The sequence below is a fragment of the Balaenoptera physalus genome, assembly GCF_965194825.1.
Source record: "Balaenoptera physalus genome assembly, chromosome: 19".
Classification (NCBI taxonomy): Eukaryota; Metazoa; Chordata; class Mammalia; order Artiodactyla; family Balaenopteridae; genus Balaenoptera; species Balaenoptera physalus.
The window spans coordinates 34,420,602-34,437,242 of NC_138900.1; the positions used below are offsets into that span (position 1 = coordinate 34,420,602).

General features: G+C 36.6%; 1 protein-coding gene across 11 annotated transcripts in view; it reads right to left on the minus strand.

Annotated features, from left to right (window-relative positions):
• BRD7 (bromodomain containing 7) overlaps window positions 1-16,641 on the minus strand; it is a 40,977-nt gene that overhangs the window by 22,456 nt on the left and 1,880 nt on the right. For 10 of the 11 annotated variants that reach the window (XM_082438348.1, XM_082438349.1, XM_082438345.1 and 7 more), the window contains exons 3-5: window positions 5,569-5,698; window positions 5,158-5,215; window positions 2,344-2,488 (exon numbers count right to left, since the gene is read on the minus strand). In XM_082438348.1, the coding sequence (XP_082294474.1) occupies window positions 2,344-2,488; window positions 5,158-5,215; window positions 5,569-5,698 (333 nt within the window). The remainder of the gene's footprint in view (window positions 1-2,343; window positions 2,489-5,157; window positions 5,216-5,568; window positions 5,699-16,641) is intronic. The other variant, XM_082438355.1, reaches the window with a different exon arrangement.

Genomic DNA, 16,641 nt, shown 5'->3' on the forward strand with positions numbered 1-16,641 from the left:
AGTCTCTAATCAGTTAGGATTTTGCTAGGTCCTGGATCCCTAAGAATCTGATGAAAGCTATGGATCCACTCCTCAAGCACACACATGTAATACAAAGGTGAACACAAAATTTTCACGTCATTTTATAAGGTTCCTGATTCCCCTAAAGGCTCATCCATGGCTACCCAAAGGACCCCAGGTTAAAAACCCTTGTTACAGATATTCTGAAAAGCTTCCATTCCATTAAGAATTATTAAATATATATTTGGAGTTAGGAGAGGCAAATGAGGGGAAGAACTAGATGACTATTACACTAAATGACCATTGGTCTATAACTGGCAAGAGAGTACTGGACTATTCTGATTACAGGTCTGATCTGTTAAGGCAATTTGTAGATTCCATGAATCTTAACTGCCACGTGCTAGGCTTTACTGGACTTCTGTGTAATGGCACTTCATCATTCATAAAGCTGAATGACCTTTCTGCATACTTTTCATGTAATAATAAAAAAAAAAACCTTGAACAGCCTAATGAGCTGGATAAGCTAATAAATACTACATCGGGCTATTGAATTTTCCTGAGAAAAAAGTGTAGTAATGTAGAAAACTCCAAAAAGTTAAAAATACTTGTTCATTTCCATTACAATAAATCTTAACCATTTGCTCAAAACACTTAGGGGGCATACTTCTACTCCCTCATGTCATCATAAGGGAAAGATCCAAGGAAAACTATTCACAAAAAGGAAAAAAAACTGTGAAAAATTTTCCATTAAGCAATATATAAGGTCCAAAATATGCTGAATAAACAGTTCTAGCCTAACTTTCACCAGATGAAAAGTTGAGAAAAGTTTCCATTTCTTTGAATACAAGAGAATACAATTCAGGTTTTTCAGAGTAAAATATTATCTATACATTCAAGTTGATAGTAAAGACAGAACTAAATGCTAGTGTTATAAATTTCAACTGATCAACTTGGATGAAAAAAAAAGAGACCAAGTAAACGTTTACTGTTTTATTTTCCTTCTGTAACTGATTAGGGTCTAGCCCTTAGGTCAGGTGAACACTACAATGTTCAACCAGAAAAAACAAAGATAGATATTATCTAAACCAGTTAAGTTCATAATGGTTTGGTACAGAGCAAATTAAAAAAGAAAACACATGTTTCCTTTTCTTCGTATGACTAAAATGTAAAGTATAACTCTGAAACCAACATATATACCAAGGCTATTTAAAGATGGAAAAAACTTCAACTATAACATTAGGCATATGTATCATCTTGGTAGCTTGTAGGTTCTTTACTTGTAATTTATAAATTTCTTTCTTCTTAAAGTTGAAGAAAATATGCAAAACAAGTATAGCCGAAGTGAACTCAGGGAGCAACTGACTTTCATCAAACTAGAAAATGTAATTAAACTTCTTTTTTATTTATTTATTTATTTTTATTTTCGGCTGCATTGGGTCTTCACTGCTGCACGCAGGCTCCCTCTAGTTGTGGTGAGCGGGGGCTACTCTTTGTTGCGGTGGCTTCTCTTGTTGCAGAGCACGGGCTCTAGGCGTGTAGGTTTCAGTAGTTGTGGCACGCGGGCTCAGCAGTTGTGGCTTGTGGGCTCTAGAGCACAGGCTCAGTAGTTGTGGCTCACGGGCTTAGTTGCTCTGCGGCACGTGGGATCTTCCCGGACCAGGGCTTGAACCCGTGTCTCCTGACCTAGCAGGCGGATTCTTAACCACTGCGCCACCAGGGAAGCCCCAAGAAAATGTAATTAAACTTCTGTTTAGTATTTCTAGACAAGCCAATTTACTCTCTATTAGGAAGATGTCTAGAAATAGAAAAAGAAACTACTCTAAATCAACTTCCATTAAAATACTGACTTTATTCAATATCTTGTTAATAACCTATAATGGAAAATAATCTGAAAAAATATGTAACTAAAGCACTTTGCTGTACACCTGAAACTAATACAATATTGTTAACCAACTATACTTCAATTAAAAAATATATCAATTTTACCTGCATTGATCTGAAATTAAAAATCAAACATCTTTTCATTTTAAAGGTTGAGAAAATATTTTATAGAACACATGAAATTCAAAATTTTACCAAAACCCAAAAAATAATAAAAGACAGCAGATGGCTTATTTTGTCTGGTTTTTTATCACCAAGCTCAAAGATGTTTTCTAAGACAAAAAAATACAGATTTTAGGTATTAAAATAAACTTGAGAAAGATTCTGAATACCAGACATGCAGATTTCTGCCAGGATTTTGTACATATAGGATCCAAAAGTCTGACTCTCAATTGAATAGATGTTACTTTGTAGCATATAGCTCAGTCTATTTCTCCAACAGAGGTAAGAAACTAGAGTTACCTTTAGTTCTTCTATAGACTGGTAATCATTGTTCTTGATCTTTTCTTTCATGGTACTAAAATCCATTGGGTGTTTAATGATCATGGAGTAGCCGGGAGCAATAAAATCAGTCACAGGAAATGAAAAGAAAGCACTTGGGTCTTTCCTGTGAAGATAGGAAAAAGGCAATTTTATTTCTGCCACAAACAAATCTACTGCTCAAGGAGCATGAGTCAGAGGAAACCCTTCAGATGTAGAATTTGTAGTAGGCTAATATGTTTTTCACTGAAAACTGAAGTAATGATTTCAAAAACTAATAACTATTTAACAAGGTTAAGATGCTTTACATACAAATTGTACCCTTCAGACAGAGAATCTTTTAAAATATGCAGCTTAATTAATTCATAGCATCTCCAACACAGGGAAAGATGAAACAAAATAAGAAATCTAGATTAACTACCCAATATCTTGTACTCTGGAAGATTAGTACTATGTATTTTTATCAATCATAGAGGAAAAAGCAGAAATAGTAACAATGAATGCACATCTGCAATCTTCCATATTGGTTTCTAATTAGGCTTGGACTCTTGGGCCACAGAGCTGTTGCTTCCTCATGAGTACAGCTGGCCCTCTGTATCCGTGGGTTTCTCAATGTGGATATGCAGGGCTGGCTGTATTCACTGGACTGCTGTCATTTTATATAAGGGACCTGAGCATCCTTGGATTCTGGTATCTACGGGGGCTCCTGGAATCAATCCCCTGTGGATACCAAGGGATGACTATATATATTTTCTTAATCAGTGGATACAACTTCTATTGTGTGTGTGGGGGGGGGGGGTCTTCAAAAAACTGACATTAAAAAGGTCCTCATAATACCCCCAAACTTGAGACCCAGTGCTTTCCATCATAGGTTCTTAGCTCTGGCTGCAAATGAGAATCATCAGAGGAGCTTTAAAAAAATTCCAGTGGGGTGGGAGGCTTACCCTAGACCCACTACATGAGAATCTCTTATAGGAGGGTGGTCCAGGCAATGGTTTTCCTAGGGTTGAATTTTGATATTTCCAGGATAGACAGGGTTGAGAACCACTGCTCTATAAGATTAGTTCATTAGATTGTTATTTTCCTCTGGAAATCTGGCATATCAAAGCTTTCTTACTCCAAATAATCACAGCAATAAAAATGGTTATTATTAAATAAATATATTTATTATTATTAAAAATAATAATAGCAGCAATTCAAAAAATGTATTTACCACATGCCAGGGCCAGTGGTAGGTAATTGAGGTATTTTATATCTAATCCTCACAAAAGCCATCAAGGAGGTGGTATCCTCGCTTAGAGATGAGAATACTGAGGCTCAGAGGTCAAATGATTTGTTCTAGGTCATAAATCTGATAAAATATAGAGATGGAAGCTGAATTAGATGTATGTGAATCTGCCTTTGTTCTTCCCAGCAGGACGCCTAAGCAGTGAGATTAAAAAGTACTGAGAATAAGCAAAAATGTCCAGTCTGGAACTTATACATCCAAATGCATATTGTCCATGAAAGCTACTGTGAATAACACCATGAAGCATCTCTGGAGGGCCTCTTCAGAGCAAATTATCTACACCTCCTAAAATTATTCATTTTAATATAGAGTCCCACTTGGTTTGACCAAAAATGCTATTATTAAACTTGGTCAATTATATTCTTTACCAGCATTTGCACTGAGCCTCAAGGATGAAGAATCATTAAGGCTATTCCAAAAAAATGTGGCTCTGGGTTCTAATTCCCAAAATGTTCTAAGCAATGTGAACATCCTTAGGCTAAGAGAGACCCTGATAAGTAGATTTCTTTTAAGGAGACGTCATTACCCTACATTCCGGTCTTACGTTGTAAGAAACAAAATTAAAAGGTAGCCAAAATGCTTTGTAGTCATACATTCTAATTGAGTTGGAATGCTTAATACTTACCTGTTCACTCCTTTGGGACAAGTAATGAATGATTTACTCAAGTGTAAAGACTTGAGATGTAAATATCTCAATTGTTCTGTAACACCAAAAAGGAAGAGAGGCCACTAATTTCTGATTTTCACTGCAAAGCTGAATAGGTGTTGAATACAGATAGCACTAGAGGCTTTACCTTAAAAAATTATTTATGATATGTTCTGGGGTTGACATATAAGGCCAACATGGTAAGAAGAAAGCTCACTGTTAGAATGCATGCCCTATACCCATGAATCCTCTTCCAATAATGTAAATGTCTTTGAGCTGAGAATTCAAATTCTGAGTAAAGAGAGGTATCAAAATAAATATTTTAATGAAGATCATGTTATTCTTTTCTAAGAACTTAACATTAGTGTTATCAAGATACTGTAATTTTTAGATCAAATTTCTGCATTTAAGAGAGGGTCACAAATCTTATTTATGGCATTTTGTCTCTTCTCTCAGACTTGGTAATTGTTGAGTATTCACAGCAGTGATAAGCACTGCACAAACATACAGAAGGTATGTTTATGTATTAGCAAATGGAAATATCTATACTGTTTAATCCTGGTTTAAAGCTTTAACGTCAGAAGTTACTTTAGATTAAGGAGAAATTTGCCATTAAGAGTATTAAGTAACACTCTTCAAGCTGCCATTTAAAACAAACCAAATGAGAACATCTAAAAGTCAGCCTCTTGGAGTACTTCTATTGCCAGGCAAAATATTTATCATCCACTTTAAAATCAAGTACATTTGGATACAGGCCATATAATATGGCTTTAACAAATAATAATAATAAAAAGACGTGGTTTGGATCCTGTATTTCCCATTTCAATTTCCATGTTATAAAAATGTTGGAAAAAACATTCACCTCTGCAGTTGTCTCATCAGTTGATTCAAAGCTTCTTGAAGGGGTGTCTGTTCTACTTCTGAAGTAAAGAAGAAAGGAAAAGAGTGTTTTTAAAAGGAAGATTCTAGACAGTATTGTTTAGCTTATTTTCTTTCTATATATGACTTATCTCATACCCATCATTAAATATCTCATAGAGAAATTCCATTTATCTTTCAAATATGGTGAAGTATGAGAATATCAAGTTCAAAACTGAAGCTAATTTAAAGCTCTTAAGCAGTGACGTAAATAAGAAAACTTAAAAAAAATTTTAATTTAACAGCTTTTAAACTTTAACTTAAAAGCTAAACACCCAGTCACCTTCCCTGGCTATCATCTTTAAAATAATTTCAGCCTCCTCATTCAGGACAGTTAATTCAGAGTTATTCCAACCTTCTTGTTTGGCTAAAGAGCTTGCAAGAGGCTTCTCAGGAGGCAAGTCTAATCCTACAGGGGCCTGACACTGGAGGTCTTTTTCTGCCTCATTGTCCACGCGGTCCCGATCTCGCTTCTTTTTATCTTCCTAAATGGAACAAAGGGAGATAATTTAGAAATACTCCAGAATCAATACCTCTAAAACAAATCATTTTAATTTCAGTGGAAAAAAAGAAGACACCACTGAAAAGATTACTAATAATGAAATCTTAATGTATTTTACTGCCATCTACTGGAAAATGAGAGAATAATATGTTCATAAAGGTGGAAAAAAAAGTGCTTCTATATGGTAGAAATAACCAATTAGAAAAGTAATACTATTCACAAAAGCAAGATAACATACCCATGAGTAAATCTAATAAAAGATGACTAATACCTTTTAGGAAAAATTATGAAACATTACTGAAAGGCCACTGTGGAAGATCTGAATAAAGGAGATATACCATGTTCATGAACTGACAGTCAATTTGCTCCAAAGTAATCTATAAATAAAATGTAATGCCTATCAAAATTGTAAGACAGGATTTTTCATGAAATTTGATAAGCCAATTGTATAATCTATCTTGAAGAGTGAATCATCAAGAACAGTCAGAACAGTTTTGAAAAAGGTCACAATAAAATGTCTTATCAGATATTAAGTATTTGTATAAAGTGATAATTAAGACAATGTGGGTCTGACACAGGGACAAACGGACCTATAGGACGTATCATAGAGCCCAGAAACAGACCCATGCACATAGAAAAGTCTTGATATATCACAGATTGGCATTATAAATCAATGACAAAAGGGTAGTGCTGGGACAACTGGTTATCTACATTTAAAAGGAATATGAAATTAGATCTCCACCTCATACCACATGCAAAAGTAAATTTCAGATAAATTAAAGACTTAATTTTAAAACTTGAGATAAAGTAAAAGAATCACTGTGACTCAAGAGGAGGGATTTTCTTATCTATAAAGCTAAAAGACTAGCCTATTGACTGAGAAACACAAATAACTCAAAGTATTAGCAAAGATTACATAAAGAACACCTACAGATTCATGTAAAAAGGTAAATAACCCAACAGAAAATGGGTAAAGGGTATCATAACTAATTCCCAGAAAAAAAACTGGAAATGTTAAGAAACATGAAAACTAGCTTCAGGTTTCCTGGAACTCTGGGAATTATGAATTTAAAAACTGGAAGGCATTTCACATCTCTATGATTGGTAAAAATTAAAATGTCTAAAAATGTCAAGTTTTGATGAAAATGTGGAGAAATGGGGCTCTCATACCTTGCAGATGGGTGAGTAAATAGGTACAACCATTAGGAGAACAATATCTAATGAAGCTGAAGCTACCTTTACCCTACTTCTCAGCTATTCTACTCCTGGGCATATACCCTAGAGAAACTGCTTTTCACAAGTGTACATGTAGACATGTGCAAGTTTATTACAGGACTCTGTGAAATAGTAAAAAATTAGGAACAACCTACTAAAAGGAAAATGGATTAATAAATTATGGCATATTTACACAGCAGGTAAAATTAATAGTCTAAAGTTACACTGTATCAGCATGTATTATATTCAGAAACATAATTTCTGGAGGAAAAAGTTGAGAATTATTACAAGATCAGTTATGTAAGTTTTAAAAATATATTAGTGTATTTTACAAACGTATGCAGAAGGAGTAAAATTATAAAAACAAGTTTTCATGTGATGCACACCAAATTCATGGTCCTCTGTAGGGAATGAGGAAGAGGAATGGATTCTGGGAGGGTACACAGAAAGCTTCATCTGTGTCTGTACTCTAATTTCTTAAAAAAACCAAAAATACGAGCAAAAGGCAAAATGTTACGATTTGTTGGTATCCAGGTGGTAGTTTTTGTTTTTTGTTTTTTTAATTCTCTGTTCTCTGAATTTTAAAAATTAAATTTTATAGTAAAATTGTCCAAAAATGTCTATTTTATGCTCAAGATTCTCAATAGGATCTTAATTTTCTTGGCCCATGTCCAAATTTCTTGTTCTAGTATCTAGAGCAGTGGTTCTCAAAGTGTGGTTCCCAGACCAGCAACATCTGGGAAATTGCTAGAAATGCAAACTCTGAGGTCTCATTATGGTTCTCAAGCTTCAGTGTGCATCAGAATCACCTGAAGGTCTTGTTAAAACACCAATGACTAGGCCCTGTCCCCAGAATTACCGATCCAGTAGGTTGAGTAGAGCCTGTGAATCTGCATTACTAACAAGTTTCTAGGATATGTGAGTGTTGCCGGTGCAGTGATCACACTTTGAGTATCACTGATACAGAGCTTCACATTCTATTCTCAGAGTCCAAAGCATCTAATACAGAATACATGACTGACTGAAGCTCCAGAAAACGTTATAAACTGTACTCATTGTGCACCTGATGTCAGTTTCCATTAAGTTGACTGCTGTCTTTTTTATGGCCTCACGACTTATTTTGGAGCAGCAATTTTTGACTCAGGAAAGTTCTGTATCTTTTCCCCAGAAAAACTAGCATGAATCTTTTGTAGGTTGGCAGGTTTAGAACAACATCTGTTCAATGGAAAAAAGACCCTCAGAGACAAGATCTCTTCCTATTAAATGTAAATTGTGGATAGAGGACAGCCTGAAAGGCAGTAAGCACTCTCCTAGGTGGAAAGAACTAAGACCATAGTACAAGTCTGGAGTAGGGGTTGGCAAACTTTTTTTTTTTGGTGAACGGCCAGGTAGCATAATTTATGCTTTGTGGTCCATAATGTCTGTCACAACTACTAACCTTTGCTGGTATAGCAAGAAAGCAGCCACAGACAGTATGTAAATGAATGGGTGTGGCTGTGTTCTAATAAAACTTTATTTACAGAATCAGGTGGTGTTGGCTCTAGTTTGCTGACACATGGTCTAGAGGCTCAAGTTCTTGCTCTAGCTTCACCCTTAACACACTCTGACCTTCTTAGGCACTCATTTACTCTCACTAGCCCTCTTTATCACCTGAAAGATAGAGATTCAACTGTTGATTCTTATTTATCTTAGAGTTTATGAGATGGTGAAATGACCATGAAACAGAAAAGCTGAAAAAGTGCCAAAGGAAGGTATAATGTCTCTGAACTACCCCTATCTGGTAACTTTATCTAGTTAGACTGGTCTACAGTGACCACTTTACTATTTGGTATGGCAAGAGAATACTGCCTTCTGGGCCACAGTCCAAAAGAAAAAAAGAATATAAAAAACATATACTTGGAAACTACCCTAAAGTGAAAGGAGATATTGTAACATGTTATTGCCAGACTAGAAATCAGGAGATCTAGCTTCTAATTTCCCAGAATGTAAACCTGAACAAGTTATTCCACTGTTTTAGTCTCAGTTTCACCTGTAAAACAAGAGGCTTTGATCTCTATAGTTCTCTCTCTACCTAACATTCTGATTCCTACCTTCCAATTTTCTTTTTTTATGATTCCAAAATACCATAGTTAATGTCACTTACTGAAAGTAATAGATACATAAAACCGGAAGTTAACACAGTTCTGGTTAAGAGCAGTTTATTTTGCTAATTACATAGAGAAAACTGAACAAAAATACTAAAGCCATTTAACTTCAGGTAGGAGGGTTTATAATTTCAGTTTATAAAATGGGTTCAAATTCTGGCTTTGCCACTTATTAGCTATGAGATCATGGATCAACTACATAATTTCTGTGGGGGGACTACTTTCCTCATCCCTAAAACAGACACAACAATACCTACCTCAGAAGAGTGTTCTGAGGATTAAATAAGATAGTGTATGTGAATGTTTAGCACAGTGCCTACCTAGCACATGGTGAATACTCATTCATTCATGCATTCAATAAGTAAATGAGGTTCTACTGTGTGGATATGTACTGGTGGATAAACAAACACAGCCCTGCCCTTAGGAAGCCAACAGTGTAAAAAGCCACAGACATCAAACAACTTAGTAAAAAAAACCCAAACAGATTTCAAGGAGAGAATAATTGTTGGGTGAATCTAATTTAGACTGGAGAAGTATGGGAAGGCTTCCATGAAGAAGTAACATCTGAGTTGAGATCTGAAGGAGAGAAAATTTAGCCAGGCTGGGGGTGGGAACAGAATTACAGGGAGAGTAAATATCCTGTGTGTATGAAGGTCTGAGGCAGGAGAGAAAAAGTGGCTATTTCCATAACTACAAACACATTGCATTTATGTCAGACTAGATTCTAATTTATCCATGACTCAATGGCAAGTTATTTTATTAATTCGTAACACCTCTGAAGTAAATCTTTGCTCATATTATTAATATTATAACACTCATTGCATGTCATAGACACATTTGCCTCTTTCTGGAGTTCCTGGTGGGCAGAGGCCCAAGTCTTATTCAGCTCTGTACCCACAAGCTCAATAATGCCTAATACATAATATTTGTAGAATTAATTAATCACAAGAGACAGCGTGAAATAGGAACGTGAAAGCATGAGAAGTAACAGCTGAAGTTCTAGGTACTATCCTTCAGATTGGTCACTTTTGTAGCAGAGATATATATACATAGATATCTATGTCTATATTCAAATAATGCTTCCAGTGTACAAAACAATTTCAGAACTTTGTTTTGTTTTAACAGCTGATTTTAGAATTCAACTGAATAAATCAGCTTTATTACTTTGAAGCTACACCTCATCTTTGGCCCTAGGTTGGGAACTGCATCTGCCACACAATTCAGCTCTTACCTCTATGATGCTTTCCCCTACTTCCCCAAGGCATAATGAGAAACACTTTCCTCTGGACTCCCAGAACACTTTATTCATACCTCTATTAGAATTTACCAGGCCATGAAGTTTATTTATCCTTTTGTGTCTGATTTCCCAGCCTAACTTTGAGTTCCTGCAGAGTAGGAACTATATTTTACTTATCATTTGAGTCTAGTGCATCATAGGTTTCTGGTAGATATTTGTTGAATAAACAAACAAATAAATAATCCTTCTATCAGAGGACCAACACTACTCTTATGCCCTTAGTCAGAGTCCTTTCTTCTCTGGGAAGATCTTCTGTGATTAAGAGGACCACCTCAGGGGGTTTCCCTGGTGGCGCAGTGGTTGAGAATCCGCCTGCCAAGGCAGAGGACACGGGTTCGAGCCCTGGTCTGGGAAGATCCCACATGTCACGGAGCAACTAAGCCCGTGCACCACAGCTACTGAGCCTGCGCTCTAGAGCCCGCAAGCCACAACTACTGAAGCCCGCGAGCCTAGAGCTGTGCCCGCAACAAGAGAACCCACTGCAATGAGAAGCCTGCGCACCGCAATGAAGAGTAGCCCCCGCTCACCACAACTAGAGAAAGCGCGCGCAGCAACGAAGACCCAATGCAGCCAAAAAAATAAATAAATAAATTTATTAAAAAAAAAAAAAAAAAAAAAAAGAAACAGGACCACCTCAGGAGGGAAGAGCATAGCAGCCCTGAGACCTTGGGTGTGGCAGATTCATATGAAAGAAGTCAATGAATTGTGTTTTGAGAGAATTCCCACTTTGCTCAACAATTACAGTCATTCATTTCTCCTCTCTAGTTATAAGCTACTTTACAGTTAACTCAGCAACAAAATGAGATACTAATAGTACCTACCCCATAAAGCTATTAAGTATTAAAATAGTAAATATAAAGAAGTCAGAACAATGCCTAGCATATAGGAAACACTCAAATGTTAGTTTTTATGAGTATGTATGCCCCTTAGGACCTAGTATAGTATTTAATAAAAAGGGGAATTTATTGTATATGAGTAAGTTTTAAATTTTCATTAAAAGTATTACTTACATTGGGACTTCCCTGGTGTCCAGTGGTTAAGACACCACGCTTCCACTGTAGGGGACACGGGTTTGATCACTGGTCAGGGAACTAAGATCCCACATTCCACATGCCGCCCGGAGCGGCCGAAAAAAGTAAGTAAATAAAAAATTTAAAAGTTTTACTTAATTTGAAAAGATATATGCACTCCTATGTTCAGTGCAGCATTATTTATAATAGCCAAGATATGGAAACAATCTGAGTGCCTGTCAATGGACGAATGGAAAAAAAAAGATGCATATATACACACACACGTTTGTGTGTATATATACACGATGAAATATTACTCAGCCATAAAAAAAGACAAAATCTTGCCATTTGCAACAACATGGACGGACCTTTAGGATATTATGCTAAGTGAAACAAGTCAGACGGAGAAAGACAAATATTGTTATGATTCCACCCATATGTGGAATATAAAAAACAAACAAGAAAACAAAATAAATGAACAAATCAAACAAAAAAACCCTGAACACATAGATACAAAGCACAGAGTAGTGGTTACCAGAGGGGAAGGTGGGGGAGGGTGAAATGCGTAAAAGGAATCAACTGTATGGTGATGGATGGAAACTAAATTTTTGGTGCTGGGCATGCTGTACTGTATACAAAAGTAGAAATATAATGCTGTACACATGCAACTGATATAATGTTATAAACTAATGTTACATCAATAAAAAATAAAACAAAATTTTACTTAACTCTAGCATTGTGAATAATATCCTATATATTTAATGCTCATGATTTTAAAAAAATTAAAGAAAAACACCTGTCATTTTATTCTGATAACATCCCTAGCAACGGGACTAGCCTAACTTCTTTGAGCATCTAAACCTGAAGCTGACTCGCAAAGCTGTTAAGACAGAATTCGGGTTAGGATTATGCTTTTCTGAAGAACAGGTTTGAGTTTCAATGAAAGAATTTAGACCTCTCATCTGAGCTATTTCAATGAAAAGCCTTCTAAGTAGGTCTCCTTACACCCAGTCTCTACTCTCTTCAATATCTGCTAGATACTGTTAACAGATTACCGTTACTAAGGCTCAACTTTTTATCATTCTTCCACTCAGAAAGTTTTTGACTCTCTACTGCTTACATATTCAAGTTCAAACTCCCTACTCTGACATGTCAACTGCCTCTCAGATCTTACCCCATCCTCCTCCTCACGTATTCTGTGCTTCAAAAAGAGAACTACTTTATGTCCCTTGTACACACCCTCACATTTGCCCACTTTCATGCTATTGTTCTTAGTTCTCCACATGGTGTGCAAGCTTCCTTACTTCTGCAGTAATGTACCGTTCTGTTCAGGGATCAGCTTCTCAAGTCAGCATATAAATGAAAAGTGGGTTGTCAGGTTACCTTTGAAAATATCTGAAGTAGCCCATAAAGTATAATACTCATGGCTTTATACCTATGATCCTTTATGTTTAATAGTACGATATAAAAGAATATTTCTACTATACTACAGTAATAGCTCAGAATATATAGTTGACCCCATGTTGACTGTAGTGTTAACATCACTGTACTCTGATTTCTAAAGACTAGAGTTATGCCAGCAGGCAAATTCTTTGCCAACTGCTTGGCATTCAAATGTTTAAGAAAAAAAAAAAGCCAACACACTTCGGTGTTGTGCAGATTATGGTCTGATTAAAACTAAAGCATGGGGACTTCCCTGGCAGTCCAGTGGTTAAGACATTACCTTTCAATGCAGGGGGTACGGGTTCGATCCCTGGTCAGGGAGCTAAGATCCCACATGCCTCGTGGCCAAAAAACCAAAACATAAAACAGAAGCAATATTGTAAAAAATTCAATAAAGACGTTAAAAAATGGTCCACATCAAAAAAATCTTAAAAAAACAAAAAACAACCCCCCCCCCAACAAAAACTAAAGCATGGTGTGCTCTTAATGCTGTGGTTGGTATTAAATACCACTGCTCTACAGGGAGAAACAATACTGATCCTATCTGTTGGGGCATTTTAAACTAGTATAATCAGAGCCTTCCTACTCAAAAGAAGAATATTACTTAACTTTATATGACATCTTTGAAAAATTACAGGGTTTTGTGTTGTAAGCATCTGTGCTTCCCCAAAACTTTATCTTCTCCTTATTTTCCTAAGTAAAAGATTCCTGATTTTTATTAGGATATAATGCCCCCAACCCCTTCCCTACACTAAAAGACATTTTCCAGCCTCCCTAGCAGCAAGGGTGGCTAAGTGATTAAGTTTTGACTAATGAAATATAAGCAGAAATTATGAATGCCTTTTAGAAAAACACTTTAAAAGGGAAAGGTCATGTTTTATCTTTTTCTTGTGCCCCTCCCCCTTCCTGCTACATGAACTGACAGAAGAGTCACCAGTCCCTCAGAACCACACATACTCTAGCCCCTTTCAGGCCCACAGGTGTCACACGGCAGACTTTCCCCAAGAAAAGACCAGAAGCAACTGCTGTTCCTAAAACTCCCTGGAGATCCAGAGTACAGCTCAAAGAAAAGTGTCCTTCTGAAGTCTCCCTAGCAAAGGAACCCCTCTTCCCCCTCCCCAGTCCAGCCTGGAAAAAAGGGATAACCCAAACAGGCTCTACAGAACCAGTGACACCCCAGAAGTATCCCACAGTCCCTAGCCCTGAGTCCTGGGGAAGTGGGACCTTGGGCAAATTCACTTCAATTCTGAGTTTCCACTTTACCTTCTGTAAAATGGAAATCATCCACCTCCCTGCCCTACTCTGCAGGGTGTTATTTCCAAATGAAACTGTGGATGCGAAAGCGTCTTAATTTGCAATGAAATAAAAATATATAGGTGGCTAATGATACTTAGAGCCACCGTCAAGAAAGGGCAGAGGGGGAGACGTCCAGGAACCTATCCTGAAGATATCCTTATAAAAGTATACAAAGCGATGTGAACAATGAGGTTCAATGCAGCATTATTTGTAAAATTTAATAGTTATATAAAATAAAATATGGCACAGCAATATAACCAAATACAATGTAGTTAATAAAAAGATGAGATAATTGATAAAACAAGAAACGAGGAGTATATCAGCTGGCATAATGGTAGTAACTGCCAGAACTAAAACCGGAAGTGGTTAAAAGGGGTTACCTCAACTTCCAGTTAAACAAGATGATGGCGGGAAAAAAGAGTACAGGAGAGATGACAGTGGGTGAAAGATGTCAACACACTTGGGAGATGAAAGGCAAGTGGAGGAGTCTGCAGATCAGAGAAAGCAAGATACCTCCTGCATGCAAGGAAGGAGACACCTCTGAGAAAAGTTCTAACCCCAGAAACCTGGAAAAGCGCAAAACTTTGGCGGCTCCCAATCAAAATGATTAGTTCTCTGTTTAGTGATGCCCACAGTGAAGTCCATCAGCTGACAAACTTTGTCTAGGCACAAAGCATACAATCAGCCTTTTTGTGCTTCACATTTAAATACAAATAGATTACAAACGCTCAACAGATAACTAAATGATGCTTTTAACACAAAAGGAAGAGACCAAATAAAATGAAGAACTTGAGGGGAAATAGAGACAGTGCAAGGAGCAAAAAAAAAAACTTAAAAGAAAAATATCAAAAAAAACTCATCAATGAATATTTCAGAGAAATAAAAGATCCTGCGTGTAAAAACAAGAACAGGATGCTATTAAAACAAGGACAATTAGAAAACATGAAAAAGTTCTTGGAAATTCAAAATACAAGGTCTGAAACAAAATTCAAGAGCAGAGCCAGAAGACAAAGTTTAGGAACTCTCTTTGAAGGAAGAACACAAAAAACAAAGAGGAAAAAGAGGAAAAAAAAAAACATAAGAAAATTAGAGAATCAGTCCAGAAGTTCAACATCTAAATGGCAGGGGTTCTAGAAAGAGAGAAGAGAGAGAACAGAGGGAAGGAAACTATCACAGAAATACTTCAAGCAAACATCTCAGACCTGAAGACAAGAATATCCATTGTGCAACAGACCACTGAAGATAAAGGGGAAGATTCTAAACATTTTGAGAGAGCACATACTGGTCATGTACAAAGGACTAAGAATCAGAAAGCAACAGACTTCTCAATAGCAAATCTAGAAGCCAGAAAACAGCATGCAACGCTTTCAAAATTCTGGGAGAAAATAATTTCCAATTTGGAGTTCCATGCTGAGTCAAACCATCAATCTACATGAGGAGAGTATATGGGAGTAGAATAAAGATTTTCAAACATGTAAGAACTTACAAAAATCTACCTCCTATGAATGCTTTCTTAGGAAGTTCGTAGAGTTAAGACTCCACCAGAACAAAGGAGTAAGTCAAGAGGAAGACATGGGATCCAGAAAGAATGCAAAGGAGGCCTAGAGAACAACTAGTCCAGATTAGAGCAGGAGGAGACAGAGGGCTGCAAGATGGATGTTTCCAAAAAAGAGGAAGTGTCTGACCATGTGAAAAACAGAAATCAGATGGGTTTTACAAATCTGTTAGAAGTTTGGGAAGAATCAGTACACGATAACCAAACAAATGAAAGCAATTAATCAACTGGTCAAGATCAGATCTGTATTTGTATATTCCATTTGTCTCCAATGAACAATAATTAGAAATAAACACTGAATATTGAGCTGTATCTACACGGGGAGAATGCAGGAAGGGAAACTGGGGGCGTGGAGCAATATAAGGATGCTAATTTAAATTCTCATCTTGAGCAACATGATGTCAGTAAAAGATGTACACATAAATCAGTAAAGAGCAATATAAACCTGCATTTAGAAATGGAGATAAACATCCAAAGAAAAAAAAAGTTTGGGAAGTAAAACTCCAGGATGGAGCAGGACACCGCTTTTATGTTAAAAGCCTTGTAGTACTCTTGACTTTTTTTTTTAATATAATTTTTTTTCAATTGGAGTATAATTGCTTTACAATGTTGTGTTAGTTTCTGCTGTACAACGAAGTGACTCAGCTATATGTATACATATATCCCCTCCCTCCTGGACCTCCCTCCCCCCCTCCCCCCCACCTAGGTCATCACAGAGCACTGAGCTGAGCTCCCTGTGCTATACTGCAGGTTCCCACTAGCTATCTATTTCACACATGGTAGTGTATTTATGTCAAACCTACTCATGAATTACCTTACTCCTAATAGTAAATAATTTTAAAAAAACAAAACAGAACTGGTTACCTCTGAAGAGGAAGACTAAACAAGGTACCTGAGTGAGCAAAACTTTTTTCCCTTCCATTTTGTTCACCTCTGTATTACCTGAATTTCTTTCAAAAAAAAAAA